This window comes from Gymnoscopelus microlampas (assembly GCF_963454915.1).
Source record: "Gymnoscopelus microlampas genome assembly, chromosome: 3".
Taxonomy (NCBI): Eukaryota; Metazoa; Chordata; class Actinopteri; order Myctophiformes; family Myctophidae; genus Gymnoscopelus; species Gymnoscopelus microlampas.
The window spans coordinates 23,826,480-23,848,489 of NC_139940.1; the positions used below are offsets into that span (position 1 = coordinate 23,826,480).

Genomic DNA, 22,010 nt, shown 5'->3' on the forward strand with positions numbered 1-22,010 from the left:
TTAACACTCTTGAGTTAAATTAGTTGTTTTCCTTTTACTATCTTACCTAGTCTTATTATGTTAGTTGCCAATGTGGGCACGTTGGTGAATATTATGTTTCACTAAAGGAACCATGCTGGTTCAGCAACACATAGGGGATGAAAATTTAAAGTCGGCTTGCTAGGGTCCCCCACACAGCTGCTATGTGTGTGTGTGAGGGATCCTGTGTCGGTTTCAGAGACAGACCCATTTGCCATGGAGCTTTTCCCATGGGATCTCTCTACTTGGGGCTACAAACATGTTTAGATTAATAAGTAAAGAGATGTGTGCCTCTCTAGGTTAGTGGGACAAACGCATGACTTTTTGCATCCTTCACTTCCAGAATACACTTAGTTTAGATATACCTTTTCAGTATGTAGGCTTATCTTAATTTGGGTGTGAGCCGAGGGCATACGTATTAACAACTTTCAACCTGGTGTCTTTTTTGGGCATAGTTTTTCTTTTTTCAAAAATAGCAGATCTACAAGCTCTCAACACTTCGCTGCAACACATTGTGAACTTGCCTTGTAGAGCGGTTATTTTCGCTGTGTTACACTGTCGTTGCATCCTTTATTGCCAGGCTAAACTTGCAGCAAGTTGTGAGCTTGTAGATCGGCTACTTTCGCCACGCAACACTGTCATATGCTGAAGTTAGTAAATCAATCATTAAATGCTTAATGCAACAAGCGTCCCTTCTCAGACATGCTACTTTAAGCATCTTGGCTATACCTACAGTATGTGTAGCTCGAGATGAAAAATTTGAGAGACCAGATTTCAGAAAATGTCATAACCATAAAATCCATTACCCCATTTTGCTTATCTCTGAGACTTGTGCTTCAAACCAGAAAAGAACAGATGCAATGTGAAAGAGAAAACTGCCTCCGTCCCCATACTGCCACCGTGAGACGGGGATCAATAGGTGACTTGTCTGCGAGAGGCCTGCACACCCAGACATCAACTCATAAAACCCAGTCGAGCCCCACCCACCCCGGCATAGCTGGATGCCTGCACACAGCAGCCAGCCAGTGCCCAGGGCTGTTTGTTTCAGGGTGGAGAGACCTAGAAATGAGCCACCATCCATCCAACCCCTGTCAACTCTACCTGTGTGCCAGACAGTAAATGCTTGACTTTAACCAATAAGTTGTGGATATTGGCCATGCTCTCTGAATGTATGTTGCCGTAGGTAGCTTTGCACGGTTGTTGTCATTTATCGTCGCTGTTGGAATTCATTGGCTGTCAGGGTTTGTTAGGTAAAAGATTTGCCTTGAAACAAACACACTTAAAGTTCTCTAACTGAAAGCATCCATAATCCCATGTTAGAGACCATTACAGAGAAGCAGCTGTGGTAAATATCACATGCTGAGAGAATTGCTGGCTTACCTTTTTTCCAGTACAGGGCACTGGAAAATTTAGACTATCCACCAAACAAATGCTAAAACTTAATCTATTCATTCTTTGTTTCCATTTGATTCTAATCCATTATTTCCTATAGAATGGGGCGCCCAGGACCCCAAGAGTTCAAGACTTTAAATCCCTATCCAAGTGATTCAGATTTGGATTTTGGGTGTAAAATATATTATTTGATTAATCAAACTTATATTTCTCATTGACATAGTGTTTACTGAGATAATTCTTGGATCACAATCCTGTTTTTTGTTTTGAACTACCCCAAATTTAAATCTGATCCACTCGGATAGGGATTAAAAGTTTTCAACTCTTGGGCATGATTGGATTAGTAAACTACCCAAGTGGAGTAGACGACTTATTCTCTACTGTTAGAATTGACATGCAGTGTTACTGTTGGCTGGAGTCTTGGGATTTACCATGTGGCCTTGCCTATAGTCAAACCTCTGTTTGTTTTCTTGAGCATGGCATCAAATTCTGACCACTTTTCCTTTTGGATCCTGGACAGAGCAACAGTAATCCTACATGCTGTCCCTGATGCCTCTCACCCAGGATGACATCACTAAGAGATTGACATAAAGCTGCTGTGCCGTGCAGACTGCCAGGCCCACAGCACGTGGGGATTCACATGAGTATTTGTACCACTGGCAGTGGGTTTAGCCGTAGTCAGGCTTGGTTGGCTTTACACATATGATGGCTTAATGTTTGCATCTTCTGAAAGGTTATCTTCCAGACCTCATCGTTGTCTGGTTTGCATGTATGTTCTACTGCGTAAAATGATCAACTATTTACATTCTCTTTTACATCATCTCATTTTGCTGTAACAGAGCTGATATACAAGACTCAGTTTAGCAACCAAGAAATGTCTTCCATGCCTCCAGGAGTAATGCATAAATTACAGTAAAAGATCCATTGTCTTCTAAAAGGGAGTTATGTAATGGTAAGGACATTGTTTGTACAGTCAACAAACCAGAGTGTATGGTCAAGTCTCGTTGGTAGCCTCAACATGGTATTTGTTTATAGTTGAAACTAAGAAAAAGCTTGACAGCAGCAATGTGAGAGTTATGTTTTGCAGCCTAAGCTAATATCTTTAACCTTTTAGTGTGACAGTGAGTGTCTCCAGCCATATTGACAAAAAACCTAAATGCATTCAGGAAAATATTTTTATGTGGAGGTGGAATAAATATAATAGTGATTTGTATTATTTGCAAAGTCTGAATAAAACACTTGATTTGAAGAAGAATATTGCATTCAGGATTGGAATTAGATTCCAGTAAACATTGGGATTTTAATAACTACTATTAAATGCCTGGGCAGCTCTGTGCATTCTTGTAATTTACAGATACATTTCTTCACCATTTGATGATGAACATAAACAGAGCTTAAAGATGAGACAGAGGCTTGCATTTTTGCAAAATGGCAAGAAATCAATAACGAGGCAGCCAGGGCAGAACGAGGGCTTCTCGCCCACAGAGTCTGGAGTTTAGGTTGGCAGCTTTCTGGAACACTGAAACCATGGCATATTGTTCATGAAGTAAAACAATTCTTCCATCTCATCTCACTCTCTCTGTTGCAGTCCTTCAGAGGTAAGGCAACAATATCCAGCTGCACTCGCTACAGTAACCATTTTCCATTTGTGATTCATTTGTATTTTTATGTATTTATGACACTGCTATAAGCATACAAATGTGATGCATTGCTAACAGATTGAATTTAAACTCACTATTGCAGAGACCAAATGTGTTCATTATATTATCTCCTCTTAGACTTGCTATGTGAGGTGTGCCCGCCACCTCAATACAACAGTGCACAACATAGGTTCTGTACTGCTGTTGATTTTTGATGTGGGGACAACATGGCATCGCATAACATGGAATGGCACTGCATGGAATGTAGGATTGCTGCCAAAGGCCCCCTGCAGTGGTCTACCCAGCATGACTGTTAATTAGCACTGTTCGACTGGTGATTTCTAGGCCCTACTGCAGTGACGGGGCAGAGACCTTTGAGACCAGCTCTAAAAGAATGCTTGAAGCCTAATTTATACTTGTGGTATGGCTGTCATGCCCAGAAAAGAATAAGTGAAATAAAAGTCGGGCAGAACAACAAGCAAAGTAAGACCTGAACATAGCATCCAAGAGCTGCTCTCAGGTGTAAGAAGGGAAGTCTTGCATTTACCACCAGTATAATGCTCTTTTGTACACAAGCAGAAAGGACAAATTCTGCTAATTCTCTTTTCTTCATATGATTGGCCTTCAGTAATTTCATAGTTAATTCTTCACTAGAAATCATTATCATACACCATTATGAGGTCCATTAGAGGATTCACAAGAGCAGTAAGCTACAGTATGTGAAATTTTGTGTTGTTCACCTTCACCAAAGCATTTCTTCCCAGCTGCAAACACATGGTTCTCGCCTAAAAATGCTTCCAAATGCCCGATTGGAAAATATTAAAACTCTCAGCAAGCAGATAACAACACCACACGAGAACGCGCAGCGCAGAATAGTCGCTAAGCGACTCATCACATTGCTGGTGTTTCGAGTACAGCGTAAATACCCGGTGGTCCCGGTCAACAGGCATTTTTGTAGGTATTACCTCGTAAGAAATCAACTCTGAAGCACCCTAAAATGCTGTCCCCAGGAAGAAGGAAAGCACTCTTGCTGTTAATATGCTGTCTTCGGGCAGACCCAAACCCACCAGCGAAGCGGCCATAGCTGAATGGGTAGAGAGGCCACCTGGGGAAAAAAGGTCCATTCCTGGCCATGTGTGGAGGTTAAGACACGTAATCCCCGAACTGCTCCCTCTGTGCTCAAGTCTGACCACTTGGGCAGCAATCAGCTGGGTGAAGCTGAAAACTGAATTTCTCCTGCGGGATCAAATAGGTGTTTTTAACTAGCAAACATCCTTACTCTTCATGCTATGCTGTCTTCATACAGTGTAGCAGCCTTATGGGATTAGCTACAATTTACTGGCCATATGAAAATGAGCTTTGGCAAGTCTCTCGGGTGTTTTGCTATGCAAGAGCTCACATGATGTCACTGACTACTTTCATTTATTTGAGCTTTGTCACACATCACACCAGAGCATTTGACTCCTATTTATATCAGTTGCCTGCTGTTTTGGAACTCCCTGCACTGCAGAGTTTCTGTCTTTAAATCATGATTATGGAGGATTATTTTTAGACTGTTAAGAAAGCTATTGCTAATTCTACCACCTCAGATAAGGTGGTCAATTTCAGTGTGCAATGTTTGTTATTTGTGCGGTTGTATCAATGCTCCCAAATTTTTTGGATAAATATTAATAATCTAACCAAATAGCAAATGAATGGAGCATTAACAAGCTTAAGATTAGGGAGAGAGCGACTGAACAGTTCGTTTTCTGTCCTGGATGAAAGATGCTCTAGAATGTGAAATTAGCATAGGCCCATGTCAAATCCTGATTCATTTGTGAATATCCTTTTTTCATCCTGAGATAAAGGAAAAAGTTTGTTTTTTGGATAAATTGAGCTCTGGAAGCTTGTGAGCCATGGATGGAAGGTAGTGTGTGTGATGGGGGAAGTTAAACTGGGCAGATTTTTGCGTGGTGACTGGCCAGCTTTGAACCAGGCCAACTACGGCAGCATGGCCACCAACAGGGCGGGCATGCAGTGGAATCTCTGACATCAGCCGAGTGTCTTGTTTTGTGCATTCACATGCATGTTCACATGCAGTGGAGGTTGTGTCTTTTTCAGGTTTAGAATCCCCAAACTGCCCACGTGTTTTAATACTCCTTACATGTCCATTATAAAAACTATTCAATGTCTCTTTTTTTCTTTCTTTCTTGTAGATCTGCTATTTTTGATGAATGCTTGAAAATATGTGAACATTTTCTGTCTATAATGACATGCTCAAATGGTTAATATTAACCACATGAACCCTGTTCTGGGCATATCATAATAGGCGAACATTCGTCGAAAATAGGCAAACATTCTGTGAAACATACAGACATTTTTGCATTGCAGGGCCAAAGGCCTGTGGAGAGAAAAGAAGGTGGGCCTTTTCCATCCTTTTGTTGTAGCCATATATGGGCTTATTTGCTCTACTAACTACAAGCTTAAGTGGTCTTCATTTCACATGAAGAAGCAGTTCTTTTCTTTTCGCTAATAGACTTGAAAGCAATGTGCTGGTCCCTATAATTCACTTGGAAGAACACGCCTCTGCAAACGTTCTGCACCACTGCAGTTCAGTTGGTTTAATTGATTTTTCTCCAATGACCTGCTTACTAGTATTTCCTTCCAAACAGGGAAATGGTCAAAATCTTTATATCGTATTGATTTCTGAGATGTAATTCAGTAACAAAAACAGTGGTCCTCTCCACCTGCCCTGGTGAAGCACATTTCCTCAACTCAATACCATTAGTGACACAGCAGTTTACGATCAGAACAACTGTCTAAATGCGTCTGAAGCTGAATCTTAAATGTTGTGATCTACATCCATGGCCTTTTATCATCTGTAAATCCCTTTGTGATGAGGCTGTTTGTTGAAATGGCTTGATAAATATCTTACTTGACTTTGAGAAAGGAGGCAGTGCATTGACAATGACATGCTTGGCTAATGGATATCCGAACCTATTCTACAGCAGTCATCTCCAAGCCTGGGGGACCATTCCACAGTGATGCTTATCAGATGCTTGGGCATTATACAACACTCTCCACCTTCAAAAAACACTTTGCTCTGCTTTTTGTTCAGCTGTGTCTGTCAGTAAGATGTAGGACCAAAGAAAAAGTGGAAGTAATTGCTTTACTCTGTTTAGCTCTGAACTTCAGAACTATGTTGAGAATCAACATTTTTGTCATCAAGGAAAATGCCTTTCAGCATGTAAAGAATTCTGCTGCATTTAGCTAGGGATTTAATCAGAGTTTCTGAAATACGTTATCTTCCAAATATTTCTACCCATGAACCTTGACAAGCCTTCTTTCTTCATTCTCTTGTCCTCGGCCTTCAGTAAAGCTGTGTTCTGCTGTTCAGTCTCTGCTATGGTGCTCTGTTCAGCTGAGTTGCAGACTTGAGAAACTAAGGAAAAACTGGGTCTCCTCTCCGGTCCCTTTATCAGCCAGACAGAGCTCTGCCTCCTCCTCAGCCTCCTCATGCTGGCCTCTGAGGTTATGTAATGTGCCAGTGTGGGCTGGCTGGGCTCAGCCAGTAACCAGATTATGTCACATCCACAGATAGATGGCTGAAGGACGGCCATCTTGCCACACCTTTGTTTTCTTCTGTCTCTTGACTTCCTTCAATAGGGAGGTGTCTGTCCATGACTGATTTCTCACCAAGGTCTCAGCCCTATTTCGGTAAGATCCTGGAAAAAACGCATTTGACTCACTCAGAACTGGAGTCACTGAGAAAGGATGGGCTCTGCCCACTCCTATGTTGACGTTAGTCATTCTAAAAACCCAAACCCATCTCCGCCGGTACCGTTAACGTGCGATCGACTTCAACTCTACAAACTGTACCACATCAGACAAGTATATTTTTGCTGTGTCTGGTCATTTTATATACTCAGCCAGCCACTTGTTACAGTCACTGAGATCACAGAAGAGGTTTATGTGATTGAGTTAAAATAGAACTGACACATTTATAGGCCAAGTCATCCATCATATCCTGACCATTAAAGGGAAAAAGAATAGCTCAACCGTCCTCATTTGGTGAAGTCTCGCTGCAGGCGATGCAGATAACAAAAATAATTCTAAAGCTTGATTCATGGCTGAATACAGTCGGATATCTTTTCAGGTAAAGCAGAACAGTGCTGCTTTTGGCCCTCAGGCCCTCACTGCTCTCGCTCTTAACTGTAAAGTGAGGCTCATGTTTCACATGATGAATGACTAAGTGGGCCAAACATGAAATGGCGAGCTCTCTGTTATGGAAGAATGACAGTTGATGACCCTGTGCCTTCTTTTTCTGCAGGCCCAGTTCTGCTTAATTTTGCATAGCTCTACAAAAGCTGGTGCTGTTGAATAAAAAAACAGGGTGAATGAGTTCATGGATTTAGTTGATGCTCACTCAGGCTTTGAAAAGGTAGGTTAGTACACTCCTTTCTCTCCATCTTATATAGGTCTTCCTGTTCTTACAATTTAGGCCATGTCATATTGAATGACCTTGCACAAATTGAATACACAATGAGACATGACAAAGCATTTGTAGCACAACCACCACATGCACAAGCCATGCTGTCCTGCTCTTTGTTTGCTAAACATTGAATAGCCTAGTTTTTAGAATTTACTTTTCATCTATTGGAAGCCTAAGGTAGATGAGAGACACTAGAGTTTGTAATTAATTAGCCTAATTTGTTTCTATTGCATAACATTCAAAACTGAAGTCCTAGAACAGAATAATTGAGACTTCCACTGAAGCTAATGTGTCTGAGTTCTGTTGCAGTGCTGACCTTAGTTGGCCTTGGCCAGCATCACAACAACAAAGAGATGAAGAGTGGAAGTTTCAACTTTCTGATTTAAAACCAAATAATGAAAATAAACAATGTTTTATTTGTACCTTGTGCACCCACAAGGTATGTTGAATTGTCACCAAATAAAAAAAATCATAAGAACAGCTTTCCAACTGTAAGATATTAGCATAATATACAAAGTGGGTCCGGTTGCACAACTTGCACATCCTAAGAAGCTCAGTGTTGTTTTAAAATGCTTTATGTTTCCTCTTTTGAAAGGAGAAAATATTTATGTTGCCTATGTAAGCTCACTTACAAGCTCACTTCAGAATATCATTTCGGAAAGTTGCAGAAATCAGCAGACACAGACCCCTTCCGATTTTACCCCCCAAAAAGGAGCTGTCCAATGGTATGTGATGTACTGAACGGCAGTTTGTTTGAGGCAGCCCTTATTGTTGTACTATAGGTGTAACTGTATGAAAGTGAACGATGACAATGTCAGTGAAAAAGAACATGCATGTTCAGCAAACCTTTCCTTGGTAAATGTGAGAAGTATATTGAGTCCCTGCAATGAATGACCCCCCTACAGTGGCTTCAGCAGGCCGTGGCAGCCTCTCCATGTCTGCCTCAGTGATCCAGGCCACTCTCCCAGCCCTTGGCGCAACTCAGCACAGCTCAGCACCCACGTGTTGTCAGCAGCTCCTGTTATGCAACTCCCCCTTGTCAGACAAAAGCTCAGCCAGGCCCGGCACAAATCACTGACTGCTCTGTACTGGCAACGGGGTAGTTAATGTTAGCCAGTAACTCAAGCCACTGCCCAGGTCTCCTCTTGTAAAACGTAAACATTGAAGTTTACTTGGCCCATGTTGGTGCAGTAGTGCTCTAAACTATTTTGATCTATTTTTTTAGGACTCTGAGGACACATCTGTTATGCTTTTGTTTTCATCTCCGCCAGGCCGGAGATTATGATTTCACCCTTGTCCGTTTGTCCTCTTGTCCTCTTGTCCTCTTGTCCTCTTGTCCTTTTGTGTTTTCTTCAAAACATACTTTTTGCTACTGCCCCTACAGATTTTGTCACACAAACTCACACAAATCAGTACACATCATCTCTGGACTCATTTGATCAAGATGTATCAGTCATATCTTTCATATTCCATTCTCATTGGCTATGATTGACTTCCAAACTTTGTGGGCCCTGTGTCGCAAACCCCGCCTGGCAGAGAATGAGCTGCGCTCCGAGGAGCATTTCAGATAGGTCACTGACACTGTCAATGTAGAGAGACTCCCAGCATATGGACCGTTAAATGTGCAATAACTGGCTGAGCCACCAGGCACCTCCACATCTGGTATGTTTGTCGCAGAAACATAAACAAGCTTTAGGGTTAGCTATGCTAGCATAGATTATCTTTGATATAAGATCTCTGGAATTGGTATAAGCAGACTATGGTCTTCCATCAAAACTAATGAAACAACAAGATTCAGTTGTGCAGTGATATGTTAAAATCTTAAAGTGAAATGACAGAGTACAGTATGAGAATTAGACCGGACATGAAGTTATTTGTGCTTCAGCACTGCCGCATTGTGTGTTCTTTGTCTGCTATATTTAATCACAAATTAAAAATGAATGGTGCTTGACTGACTCACGTACAAAAATATGTAGGCCAGCTCTTACAAATGGGCCTTGTGTAGTTTTTTTCCCAGCAATCTCAGGAATGGTTTCATGAACAAAGCATCAGAGGTTGAGTAGGCTTTCAGGAATGGTTGACGTTAGGAGTACGGAATGTAAGAAGTATTTTCTTTGGTCCGTCTGGATACATTTATTCCATAGGGATACTGATTTATCTGTAGGCCTTTGTACCATTGATTCATCTCTAAATGTCCTATGATGTCAGTCAGGTGAAGCACTCCATTCCGTGCACCTGGTGTGATAAGTGTTTCTTACACTAATCAAGCCATTCATTTACTTCCATGACATCCGGTAAACTCAAACATAAGAGGCTTTACCTGAGGCCATGGCCCGGGGGAGTAGGCCTGTCACAATTATTACATAATCGTCTAATCGCAATTATTTGAGATAATCGCAAAAACAATTGAGATTATGTTGAACATTTTTGAAAAATGTTCACACGTTTTCAAATATAAAAAAAAGCACAAATAGCTTGTAGATCAGTTATATCTGCCATTTTGTATACAATTATTAAATATGTCAATAATGTCTTTGTTATTTGTCATATCTGCCCTGTGCATTACGAAGCCTAAAAGGCGTCAAATGTTCCAATGTTCAATGCCAAACACACAATTAAATCGTTAATCGCAATTATTTTAGTGACTTTTAATCGTCAACTTAAATCTGTGATCGTGACAGCCCTACTGTGGAGAGATGCTTTACTGTTAATGCATGCATAAATATAACTTTGGAGCATGGGAAGTCAATGCTGTCACCTTGCATTTCATCCGCTACACCTCCAATTTACGCTACAAATCGGAAGCGTATCGCCTCCAGAATTCTCTGATGACACCGTCATTGTCGGCTGTATCGCAGATGACAATATATGAATGAGAGTGTTCTTCTACTCTACTGATACTGTATACTGTACTGATACTGTGTTGATAGTGATACTGTTCTTTTTTTTTCTTCCTGTATTAAAAAAAAGGTCTAACTGTCTACCGAAGGGCTGGGCAGCAGAAAATGGGGCATAATCTGTTGCAGCTCAGATTAGTACAATATGTTAAGGCAATATATGCCATTCTATTTTCTGTTCAACAAAGAAAGGAATGGTACTATACTTTATAAACAACTACACTGAATACAGTAACAGAACTGACAGACTGCAGTAATTTAAAATCATAAATAGCCAGTTCTGTTGGGAAACAGAACTACTGTGGCTGTTTATTGATGGTCCATCTCCAAACTACTGTGTATGTGTGGTGAGCTGGTGGTGGTGTTGGGGGGAGAGAGAGAGAGAGAGAATGATAGACCATGACCATGCACATACATTAGGGCTAATTTCCACGCAGCAAGAATATTAGGGAAGTGTAGCATAAGCACTCAGGATTAACATGTAGCTTTTGGTCCTATGGGAGCTGTTTTCAAACTGAAGCCTGCATAGGAAGCTTTTTGCAGAGTACTCAGAGAGTACTTAACTCTACAAGTACTGAAGTCCGTTTCCTGTGCTTCTTTTTTTTTATCAGGTTTATGAACAGCTTCCACCCGCACCCGGCTACCATTAGAATGTTGAACAAGGCATGACCATCGCCTGTCACCAGGCTGGCCTTGGACTTTTACGCTCTACGTGAGCATGTCACCAGGCTGGCCATAGACTTTTCCTTCTCCTTGTGGCTTTTACCATGTGGATTGTACCAGTGAAACGTTACCTTTGTGGACTATGTGGTTGAACCTTAATCAATAGTATTATGCTATGTTCATGCACCTCATGTTTCACCGACGGTACATACTGTACCTCCGGTACATACTGTACCGGATGGATATGCTACGTGTATATAGATATCTTTTGTTTGATTTGTCTTTTATTTTTTCCCTTACTCCCCCCCCCCCCCCCCTTTATTGTTCTTTCTCTTTCTGGAAATAACAAAAAAAAAACTGATAGAGCTCGCACAAAAAATAATTTCACCCACTTTTTTTTACACCTGTAAACCTGTGATGTGAGAATAAAGTTGTTTTTGATTCTGATTTGAATAATGATGAATAAACTGGTGACTCATCGGGCACGGTGGTGAACAGTTCACTGAGTCAGATCTGAGGCAGGAACATTGGCGGGTGGAGGAGCCAAGGGATCGGTGGGAATATACAGTAGAGGAGATGACTGGAGGTAGCAAGGAAAGGCAGGCTCACGAGTCCACAGGCATTCTGGCTCCAGCTTGTTTAGGGTAACACCAAGTGAGGCATTCAGCTTAGGTTCGTACGTAGCTATTGGAGATAGTAGCAGACTCTCTGCTTATTCAGAGAGAGAGCCAAATTGAAATAAGAAAAAAAGAAAAAATCCTTCATTTGAATCAGCATTGCTGTTGAAAAGTGCATGTGTGCTCAGCAAACCTTCTCTGGATAAATAAATTATCTAGCTGAGTGAGTTTAATAGACAGTACATTTTGTCTGGGTGTGTGTATTGATTACTCTACATCCAGTGTATCCGCAGCCAAGTCACGCTGCCTCACACATTTTGTCTTCATTGATTTTTAGAGACTGAAATGTGTGAAATTACTTTTTTTTTCATTTTTTTTTTTTCAGCAAAAATAGGCCTTTTGAATGATTAAACAGGAGTTTGGTTCTTTTTCTCATTTCTATACCATCATAATCTACAACTATTAATTGAGGAAGTTTACACAGTGACTGTTAAAGTAGGTTTTTTCCTTATCAACCAAATATATAGATATCGATACATGGCAGTACATCATATCGATATTTATATAAGTATTAGAACATTTTCATAAAAGGCGATAAAGAAAACCAGACTCAGGACACAGGCAGCCATGGATGTAATGAAATATCTTGTATTCAGACAGAGAGAGTGGGAAGGTTACAGTATCACAGAAATGGTAGGCATCATCGGTCGTCGTCTCTCTCTGCGTTAAACAGAGAAAGCACTGGTCTTTAACAGCGTCCGTTAACATAAACATATGACATCATTGAAGATACATCAAGCGTCCAGCCGTCAGAGGAGTAGTCCTGCTATTGGTGGATAGGATGAGTACGTCACCGTCAGATGAGGATGATGATGGTAGATGATGATGATGATGATGATGGTGTGACAGTTTATCTTTGAACAAACAGCGTCGACATGTCTCGAACAACACGTTAGCCTCGGCTCTGACCTGTCTGGTCAGAGGTAACTTCGTGACACTGCGAGAAGGGTTATGCATTTGGAGGGGAACACCGAGATATGGTGTTCTCATAACAATAGATAACCACAGAAAGGCCTGTAACTAGTTCGACCTTGCATAGACAGAGACAGGAGAAATAGGGAGAATAGAGTACATGACAGAATTTAGGCCAAAATGACAGCATTATATTAATTTGACATTTAAAGCAGGTTTAAGACATTAGACAAATTATGATTAATCAAAATATTTCTATCAAGCCTACCTTTTCATCATGATTTGGATAGGGTCAAAGGGCAAGCTGATTGTACCTTGTGACATTATTCAAACCAAACCAGACACAGACAGGCAAATCTTACAGTGACTAAGTGAGGACACAGAGATTTCAAATGACCTAAAGGGCAAATGGATTGGAAGTACAAATATATTTTAAGGATTGTATAATTTAAATCGAATTGTAGATTAATAAACCTTACATTGTGACAAAGTGGCTTAATGCCTTTGAAAAATAAATGGTTAGTTACGTATTTAATATATATAGATATATATTATTTAAAAAAATGTAAGGGGTTGTATAAGTTATCAACAGATATTACTTTGAAAGGACTGTATATAATGGTTATTCATTCAATTAGGAAGTAAAACAGGGTTATATTTCATGAGATTTCGAGACACATACGACAAAGTTTTTCCCGGGTATTCTTTTGTTTAGTGGAGTCGTGTCTAGCTCTCCACCTGCAGCGTTCAGCAACAGCTGATTAACAATTCACACCTCCACTAACAAATAATTTTATTATAATTCAAAAAATCTCAGCTAATGTACCGTTCCAAAACAAATCTTCTTAATACGTTTGGATTTAATCAATTTGTTTAGCACCTGTTATTGACCCATAGCCCGTTTTGGTTGATAGAGTGAGGGAAAATTGACCAGGCTGACAAGTTTTTGAAATTGGACTTTGACAAGACACCTACGTAACTGATCAAAGACGATTCTGGACAATTCAGATAAGAGAATTACCCCTCCTCGTGTTGAGCTGGTCCAGATACTTTAACAAGTTTTTAAGTATTTAAAATGTAACGGTACACTTCTGACCTGTATTTTTTACTTGTTGGTAGTAGGGCTGTGTCTAGCCTTCCACCTGCGGCCTTTAGCAACAGTTGATTAACCATTCACATCCCCACTAACAAATAACTTTACTTTATTTAGGGAAAAACTCAGTGGAACGGCCCCAAAACCCAGGAAATACTCCCCGAATGTAATACCTCCTGATTGCATGTATATGGGGTTTATTTTGGTAGGAGGAATCATGTTAATGGATTAAGTAAGTACAACCTGAGTAAATACAAACTGTTTGTGTAATTTTCAAATGTTTTCAATCTAAGTATATTCAGCAAATCAAATCAATTATTCATCTACAAATCTCTCCCCTTGTCACATTCAATGGGGAATGGATGTGACATGGAAAAGTAACAAAATCAGATTTAAACACAATGGGAACATGAAAAATGTAAAAGAAAATATGGAAATATTTATTTGAGGTTCTATTCTGAAGGGTACATTCATTTCCACCGAGCTTAGGACAACTGTGAAAATGAATGACTCTTCACTGATTTATTCTTTTATCCTTCATCTAAACTAAAAACAAACAAATGCATTCCAGGATTCGTATTAATATGTAAATCAGTTGTGGGGTTGTACCCCACTTACCACCTCCGAGGTCTATTTACAGCACAATACGAATTGGCCTGGAACGTGAGGCATACTGTGTTTTGTTCTGAAAATAGACAAACAAAAAAATGACAGTACAAAAGAAAACAAATAAAGAAATACATATATTCATATATCTATATACATATATATAATAATAATTTTAAACCTTCCAATACCTTCAGATACCTATAACCATACATGGCGTTACATCGTATGGATACAGAATATATGAAAGAATTATGATTAAAATGTTTAAAATTAAAATATAACAATGACAAAATTAAAATAAACATATTCGTTGCGAAGAGTTAGAGTTAGATAAAGTACATCAAAATAAATTGAAAAGAAAACACAGACTTTGGAAAAAAATAAAATAGCAGATCTACAAGTTTAGTCAAAAATGATCAAATATCTTTAAAACTTTAAAATAATTCTTCTTATTCATCATTAAAATGTTTCCAAAGAATAGTATAAAGAATATTATAATATTGTAATGTATTTAATCTAATATTCACTGATAAGTATTGAATTCAATGGAATGTGTAGGAGTGACGTGGTAAAGTCACGTGGCAGGGAAGCTGATACTTCCTGTTGAATGAATTCTGGGTAATTGAGTCAAATGGAGTGTAAGAGAGACCATTAAAGAAAACCAAAAAAAAATTAGAACTTATTATTTAAGGTATATGTCTATATATATAGACATACCCATACATGAGGCGAGGGAGGGAACTAGAACGGTCAAAATATGGTTACAGAGGTCTGAGTTTAAGATATACAATGAAACCACAGAAAATAATCAGCATTCCTGGGTTGAGTTTATTAGTCGACTTAGTCTGTCTAGCAGACGAATGAGCTCTTGTGATTGCTTAAATCAACCATTTTTATCGATTAATGGTCTACCACACGTACAATAATTTATGAAAAACATATCCCCGAAAATCAATAATTTGTGAATGCAAGTCGACCAATATTCATAATCCTACAGAGTAAAATAGATATATTAGTTCTCGTGACAAACATTAACACAAAATTAATTTACGCGAATGACGAGGGGTCGCACACTTATCTATACTTGATCCACCCTCTCCTGGTGTGAGACCAGCATAATGATTTATACATGTACCTAAAACGTTCTCATCGAACACCCCAAGGTTGGATCGGGGGTTATTCTAGATGATATGATCAGAGGTACACCATAAATCCATATACATATATACATACTCATACAGGGCGGAACCTAGCACAAGTATCTATATATAAATAAAGAACTGGAAATATTCAGAAATGAGAATATCCAGCTGCTTAGTCAAACACCAGTGTAAAAAAATATGGAGGATGTCCAGTACAGATCGTGCGGTTAATATAACCTTCTTACGTCATTATCCTACACTTTTCCATAGCACAAGAGGGCTGCTCTCAAAAAAAATTACCCTGAGCATGTCAGTCAACAACATTAACAGCACAAAAGCAACTATGAGCAGCCTAAATGTTTACCGCGGAGAGGAAGGAAGAGAAAAAGAGAGAGAGAGAGAGATGGAGAGATGGAGAGAGAGAGAGATAGATATATAGTGAAATATTGTATTTTTAAAAACGTTTAGTCTAGAATCTATTTATGGCAGTGGATACGGGCGCTCTAACAGACTATAGTTAAAGTTTGACACGCTCAAAGCCCTGAAAAGATTCCCCGTTCAAAAAGTTTTGAAGAACGAAAATAAATGATGAGTTATATAAGTGACCGTCTAGACCATATTATACAAAATATATATATTCAAGAATGTTTTTCATGAATTTAAAGAGGGTTGTAAAACATTTTAGTTTAAATCAAAATTAATAAAATTAAATTAAATCAAAATTAAGGAGTAGTCTGTTCATAAAGTCTTGTTTGTGTAACATAAATGAAACAATATTACAATTAAAAGAAAAAGATTTAACTCTTCAAACGTAATGTCTAATGATTATCACAATCCCTCTTTTGACCCGACATAAAAGTCAGGAAAATGAGCGATTTGACCATAAATGGTATCTTGCAGTTATACCTATATATACACACATACATACATATGCCTGTCGATATACATATACCCACAGATACAAAGAACTACTGGTATTTATATCCATACGTACGCATCCTGCAGGCAAGGTAGACCCATGCCGGTCACACATACTGTACGTATGTATATATATACAAAAAAAACACAGATCTACGATCTATAAAAAATATCTGTATTTAGAAAAAGGTTCACCAAAAGATTCCTTGTAAGCATTAATCTGATATAAAGGTTAGCGTTGTATTTTTAGCATGAATTTGTTTCGAGGGAGCGAGTTCTACAAGCTACTGTATGCTAGATGCTAGATGACCCCGGAAAACAGAAGCTACCGGGGTTTCCCATAAATCGACCCGGAAGTATAAGCCCGCAATGACTTATGGGAAATGAAGTCATCTAAAAGTTACATAGAAAAATCAGCGACAAAGCTTTGAAAAGTATTTACAATTATCTGAATTTATGGGGCATAAACAAAATATATTTACTGGTTCACTGAATTTAGAACAGAAGGTTCAAAGAAAGGAATATAAAATGTATTATTAAGGCTTATTTTTAAAGCTCACAATATTAAATGGATTTAATCTACAGTGGTCAAAATAAAACCGGTCAAAGGTAAAAAATCTATATACGCTCAGAAAGAGACAGATAAGATATAGTAATCAATACGAAATCCACCGAAACAGAACGTAGTAACAACAAGCAGTAACCAGTATATAACAAAAGGACTGACTTGTGAATTATACATGTAGGTAAGAAATCGCTGAAAGGACCTTAATAAATGACCACTAGATAAGAGAATTTATGAGACATTAGGAATGTCTTCCCAGGAATATAAGGTGATAAAACATTTTTACTTGACTGACTCCCTGGCGGAGCTGTGTTAAACAGTAATTTAAAAACAGGCTTATAATTTATGAGACAAATCGTTCGGTAAAGACAATAAAATAAAATAAAAAGGTATACTCATCAGATCAAGGTTTACATGGAGAAGTTACGTGGAGATCCCAATCACTGGACCATGGAAAAATAAAATAAAAAGATATACTCATCAAATCGATGGTTCAGGGATCCTGACCCCGATGGCTGGACCACGTGGAATTTGAGACATGTGGAGAGTCAAGGGGCAAGTCCAAAGGTCCAGCGATCGCGTCCAGGTCCAAAACAAAATAAAATAAAATAAAAATGTGATACTGTTCAAAGATAACCTTCATCTGAATAGAAGTGATAAATCGTTACACCCAGGGCTGGTTCGTTTGATACGTATTAAAACATGGTCTGCCAGGGGAAGAGAGTCTGACCGTACAGTTCCGGTCAATAGCTCAGTTCCCCCCGTCCACCCTGTTTTAAACATATCCGGCTTCGATCGGACCAATTGTTAAAGTAGGTTTTCTCCTTATCACCCATATGTATAGATACCAATGCAGGGCGAAACATCACATCAGTATGTATACAAAGTACCAGTAACTTTCAAAGGCGACAAAGAAAAAAACAGACTCAGGACACAGGCAGCCATGGATGTAATGAAATATCTTGTATTCAGACAGAGAGAGTGGGAAGGTTACAGTATCACAGAAATGGTAGGCATCATCGGTCGTCGTCTCTCTCTGCGTTAAACAGAGAAAGCACTGGTCTTTAACAGCGTCCGTTAACATAAACATATGACATCATTGAAGATACATCAAGCGTCCAGCCGTCAGAGGAGTAGTCCTGCTATTGGTGGATAGGATGAGTACGTCACCGTCAGATGAGGATGATGATGGTAGATGATGATGATGATGATGATGGTGTGACAGTTTATCTTTGAACAAACAGCGTCGACATGTCTCGAACAACACGTTAGCCTCGGCTCTGACCTGTCTGGTCAGAGGTAACTTCGTGACACTGCGAGAAGGGTTATGCATTTGGAGGGGAACACCGAGATATGGTGTTCTCATAACAATAGATAACCACAGAAAGGCCTGTAACTAGTTCGACCTTGCATAGACAGAGACAGGAGAAATAGGGAGAATAGAGTACATGACAGAATTTAGGCCAAAATGACAGCATTATATTAATTTGACATTTAAAGCAGGTTTAAGACATTAGACAAATTATGATTAATCAAAATATTTCTATCAGTGACACAGTTCTTTGCTAGTCAACGTGTCTCAGGCATTTACTGGTCATTTTTTGTGTTCTGATGTAGACCTATTGGCTAAAAGTAAAACAACACTAGCAAGGCCTATAGCCTATGTTAAATTAAGTCCACCAGTCTATAGTAAGAGCTACTGGGTTTGACAATTCTTTGTCAATTCCAACATTAGGTACTTTAATCATTATGCTTAAATCCTGCCTCCTTCACAATATAGGGCTGCAATCGGCATATCTTCACCTATGGAGTCTGCCTTATCTGAATCTGCAAGGAGATGCTGTTTAAATGCTTTCCTAAAAAGTATCCGACTATCTCCTCCTTGTGCTGTCAACGGAAATATCTTAGTAAATGGGTCATCATTGGAACTATTGCTGCTAGCATGAGCCATACGGGTTGCATAGTGCTTGCACATAGTCACTGTTTTTTCCACCATTTCTTTTTCATCATTGTCATAGGTAACACTAAATCCGTAAAGCTCGACCATGCCAACATGCCCCCCCCCCGATAACGTTATTGAATTGAACAAAACATACATGCAGGCCAATACAATTATAAAAAAAAAAGTAAAGTTGTCTTAGAGAACACTTCAACATCTTTAGTGTTAATGATACCTGTGTACAGTATGTAAATATTAAGCCTTTAAATCACATATCAATTTAGAGATTCAACCCTTACCTGCCCCTTTTTTCTTTTTAAAGCAAAATTTCTGTAATATTTCACTATGTAGCAAAATACTTCCATCGTGATGTCAATAATACAGTTTTGTTTATATACAATAGAGTTGAATTCTATCTAAACCCCTGTCATTGTTTTTGTGAAGTCATAATTTAAGCTAAACAAATATACAAAATAATGAATGAAGCAATACGTTTTGACAGCAATGTTGGCTAATGCAAAGGTTGACATGCTGCTGCCAAAAAAAACAAGGTGAAGGTACAGTAGTAATCAAGAGTGACGGTGACCAACCAAACAACTTCATGCTAATCTGTTTGTTTATTGGGATTACATGCACATTTTAGTAAACACTTTCATAAGTTTATTGATAGTGGATCATAGCTGTTGTCGTGGGAGAGCATGTGACTGAGGAGTCAAATGTTCCAAAGCAATGTTCCATTTGCACATGAAAGGGGGGTCGATGGGGTTATCATGTTGGTGTAGCTAGCTGGTTTGTTGTTGTCCTTGTTTAAACTCTATGAACACCTTTCTTCTCTTGCTTGGCTTATAGTGCTAACATTCTAGAAACCACGTTAGTCATCTCCAACATGAGTCATTTTAAGACCTTAGCTTTTAAGAGATTTCATATGTTTCAGAGACACATCAGTGTTTTTGACATATTGAACGATGCACTTCGTGGATCAACAATTTTCCAAATAAGATGTAGGCCTCAAGCTTTCTCAAATGAAACCCTTTCACTTTCAGTGTTATACTGACTTTTCTTTTTCTTCTTCTCATTCCAGGTGTGGTAACTTGAGGTAAAGAGCTACTCCCACCCTCGACCCCCCCCCCCCTCCCCCCCCGCTGCTGTCGGGATCCTGTTGGGGAGGTCAGATCCCCAGTTTATTTTTTCTCTGTCCTGATGCCCCCCGTCACCCTTTAAATTCATGATCACATGACCGTGGATATGGACGCAGTCCTGTCCGACTTTGTCCGTTCCACTGGAGCAGAACCAGGACTGGCCAGAGACCTGCTAGAGGGTGAGTGATGTGGCATTGATTCGTGTATGATGGTTGGTGAATGAACAACCGCATGTGTCATTTCAGACATGAGGAAAATAACTCAACTCACTCTTTCAAGATCTCAAGATATATAGATCTCGACATGTAACTAAATGTCCATGTCAAATTTCATGTCGAAAAACAAATGGCATTATGCTGTGATTCCTTTTCCTTTTTTCACGATGGCAGCATTATACACTAAGGTTTCAGGACATAGGGCTCATGTTTAATGAGGATTTGGGGAATAGGTGTAATTTGACCACTGCAAAAAAACTCAATTTTGATTTTGTGAACGACAGCTTATAGGAAGGGGACTGTAATTTGACCGCCCTATGAGTCAAAGCTGCTGGTTCATTAGCCTCTCACACACTGACGGAAGGAAGGTATAGACTGAATCGACTGTTGCCTAGCAGCAGCACAAGCTGCAGATACGAATATGGGTTAAAAATATAATGCGCCGCAGTGTACAGCTACAGCAATGAGCAGCCAAGACGTGTTCCAAATTCTGATATTTATTCAAGCAACGGAATGTGCCAGTGGCCTTTACACAAGATAAGAGTGCATATGGTTGTGTTGACTTGTGGTAAATATTTAAACTCATTAACAAGTGTCAGGCCGGTCTGCATGACACAGAATCTAGGTCTGTCTGTATGGTTGGACCTGCTAGCGGAGATAGATGCAGCGCTCATCCGCTCTCTCCCTCCCTCCCTCTCTCTCGCTCTCGCTTTATCTCTCTTTCTCTCTCTTTCTGTCTCTCTCTTTCTGTCTCTCTCTGCAGGTAAAAACTGGGATTTCACTGCTGCCCTCAGTGACTTCGAGCAGCTGCGACAGGTGCATGCTGGGAACCTGTCGTACTCGTTTGCCGAGGAGAAGACATACACACCTCCCGATAAGGAGATGGCCAGGGTGGGGCGGCCCCTCCTCCACCGCCAAGATGAGGTGGTGCAAGGTGAGGCCGCTGGCAAGTGATGTTTTTTTTATTTACCTTTCTCCAGCTTCAATAATTTGGTTTGACTAGCAGGTTAGGCGAGGTGCTGGGATGCATAACTCACCACTGAAAATCACCATAGAATGGATTAAAGACTGCACAATTGCAGCAACATTTAAATTCAAAGTGTAGCCTGTTCTTGTTAGGTGAAAATACAGGCGACAATTTGAATTTAGATATAAAGTAGGAAATTAGAAAAGTAGGAACTTATGTGGATCTCGGAATAAACAAAGAATCTACTTGGCTCCGATGTGGATCTCAGACTTCATGTGACCACCCTGTGATGTCATATATCTTTGACGTCAATCATCTATGACGAATCTATGACGTATGACTCCAAATTTGGTTTAAGGTTTCAGTGTAATCATCCCCATTGACTTCCATTATAAAATGTAACATTTACATTTTTTGTTACATTTTTCAAAAAGTATAAACAATATATAAAATAATAATAGTGGAGGTACGTCTGTAGCCTACTGATTAGCTATGGACAGACACTGTCAAAGACAGCTAGCCTCTTGCAGAGCCATGCCTTAAAAAATACAAACTTGACTCATGCAGTGATGTTGCTAGGTTTTCAATGTAATGGGTCCCGGGACCCAAGGGTGGTCTTTTAGATGGGTGAATGATGAATTACATTTTCCCAATAAAATGTGTAATTCTTAACCAAGTGCAGCGTTTAACTTGTGTTTGATCTTATATTGTTATAATACGGTTATATTGTATTATATTGTATATGTAACATGG

General features: G+C 39.4%; 1 protein-coding gene across 4 annotated transcripts in view; it reads left to right on the forward strand.

Annotated features, from left to right (window-relative positions):
• Positions 1–22,010, forward strand: part of otud7b (OTU deubiquitinase 7B) — a 41,312-nt gene that overhangs the window by 2,810 nt on the left and 16,492 nt on the right. For 3 of the 4 annotated variants that reach the window (XR_014600500.1, XR_014600501.1, XM_084053085.1), the window contains exons 2-3: positions 20,018–20,254; positions 21,054–21,224. Coding sequence is in view for 2 of the 4 variants with exons in the window: in XM_084053085.1 (XP_083909211.1) it covers positions 20,170–20,254; positions 21,054–21,224 (256 nt within the window). In the remaining 2 variants the exon portion in view is untranslated. Of the gene's footprint in view, positions 1–13,880; positions 13,996–20,017; positions 20,255–21,053; positions 21,225–22,010 lie in introns of all 4 variants that reach the window. The other variant, XM_084053086.1, reaches the window with a different exon arrangement.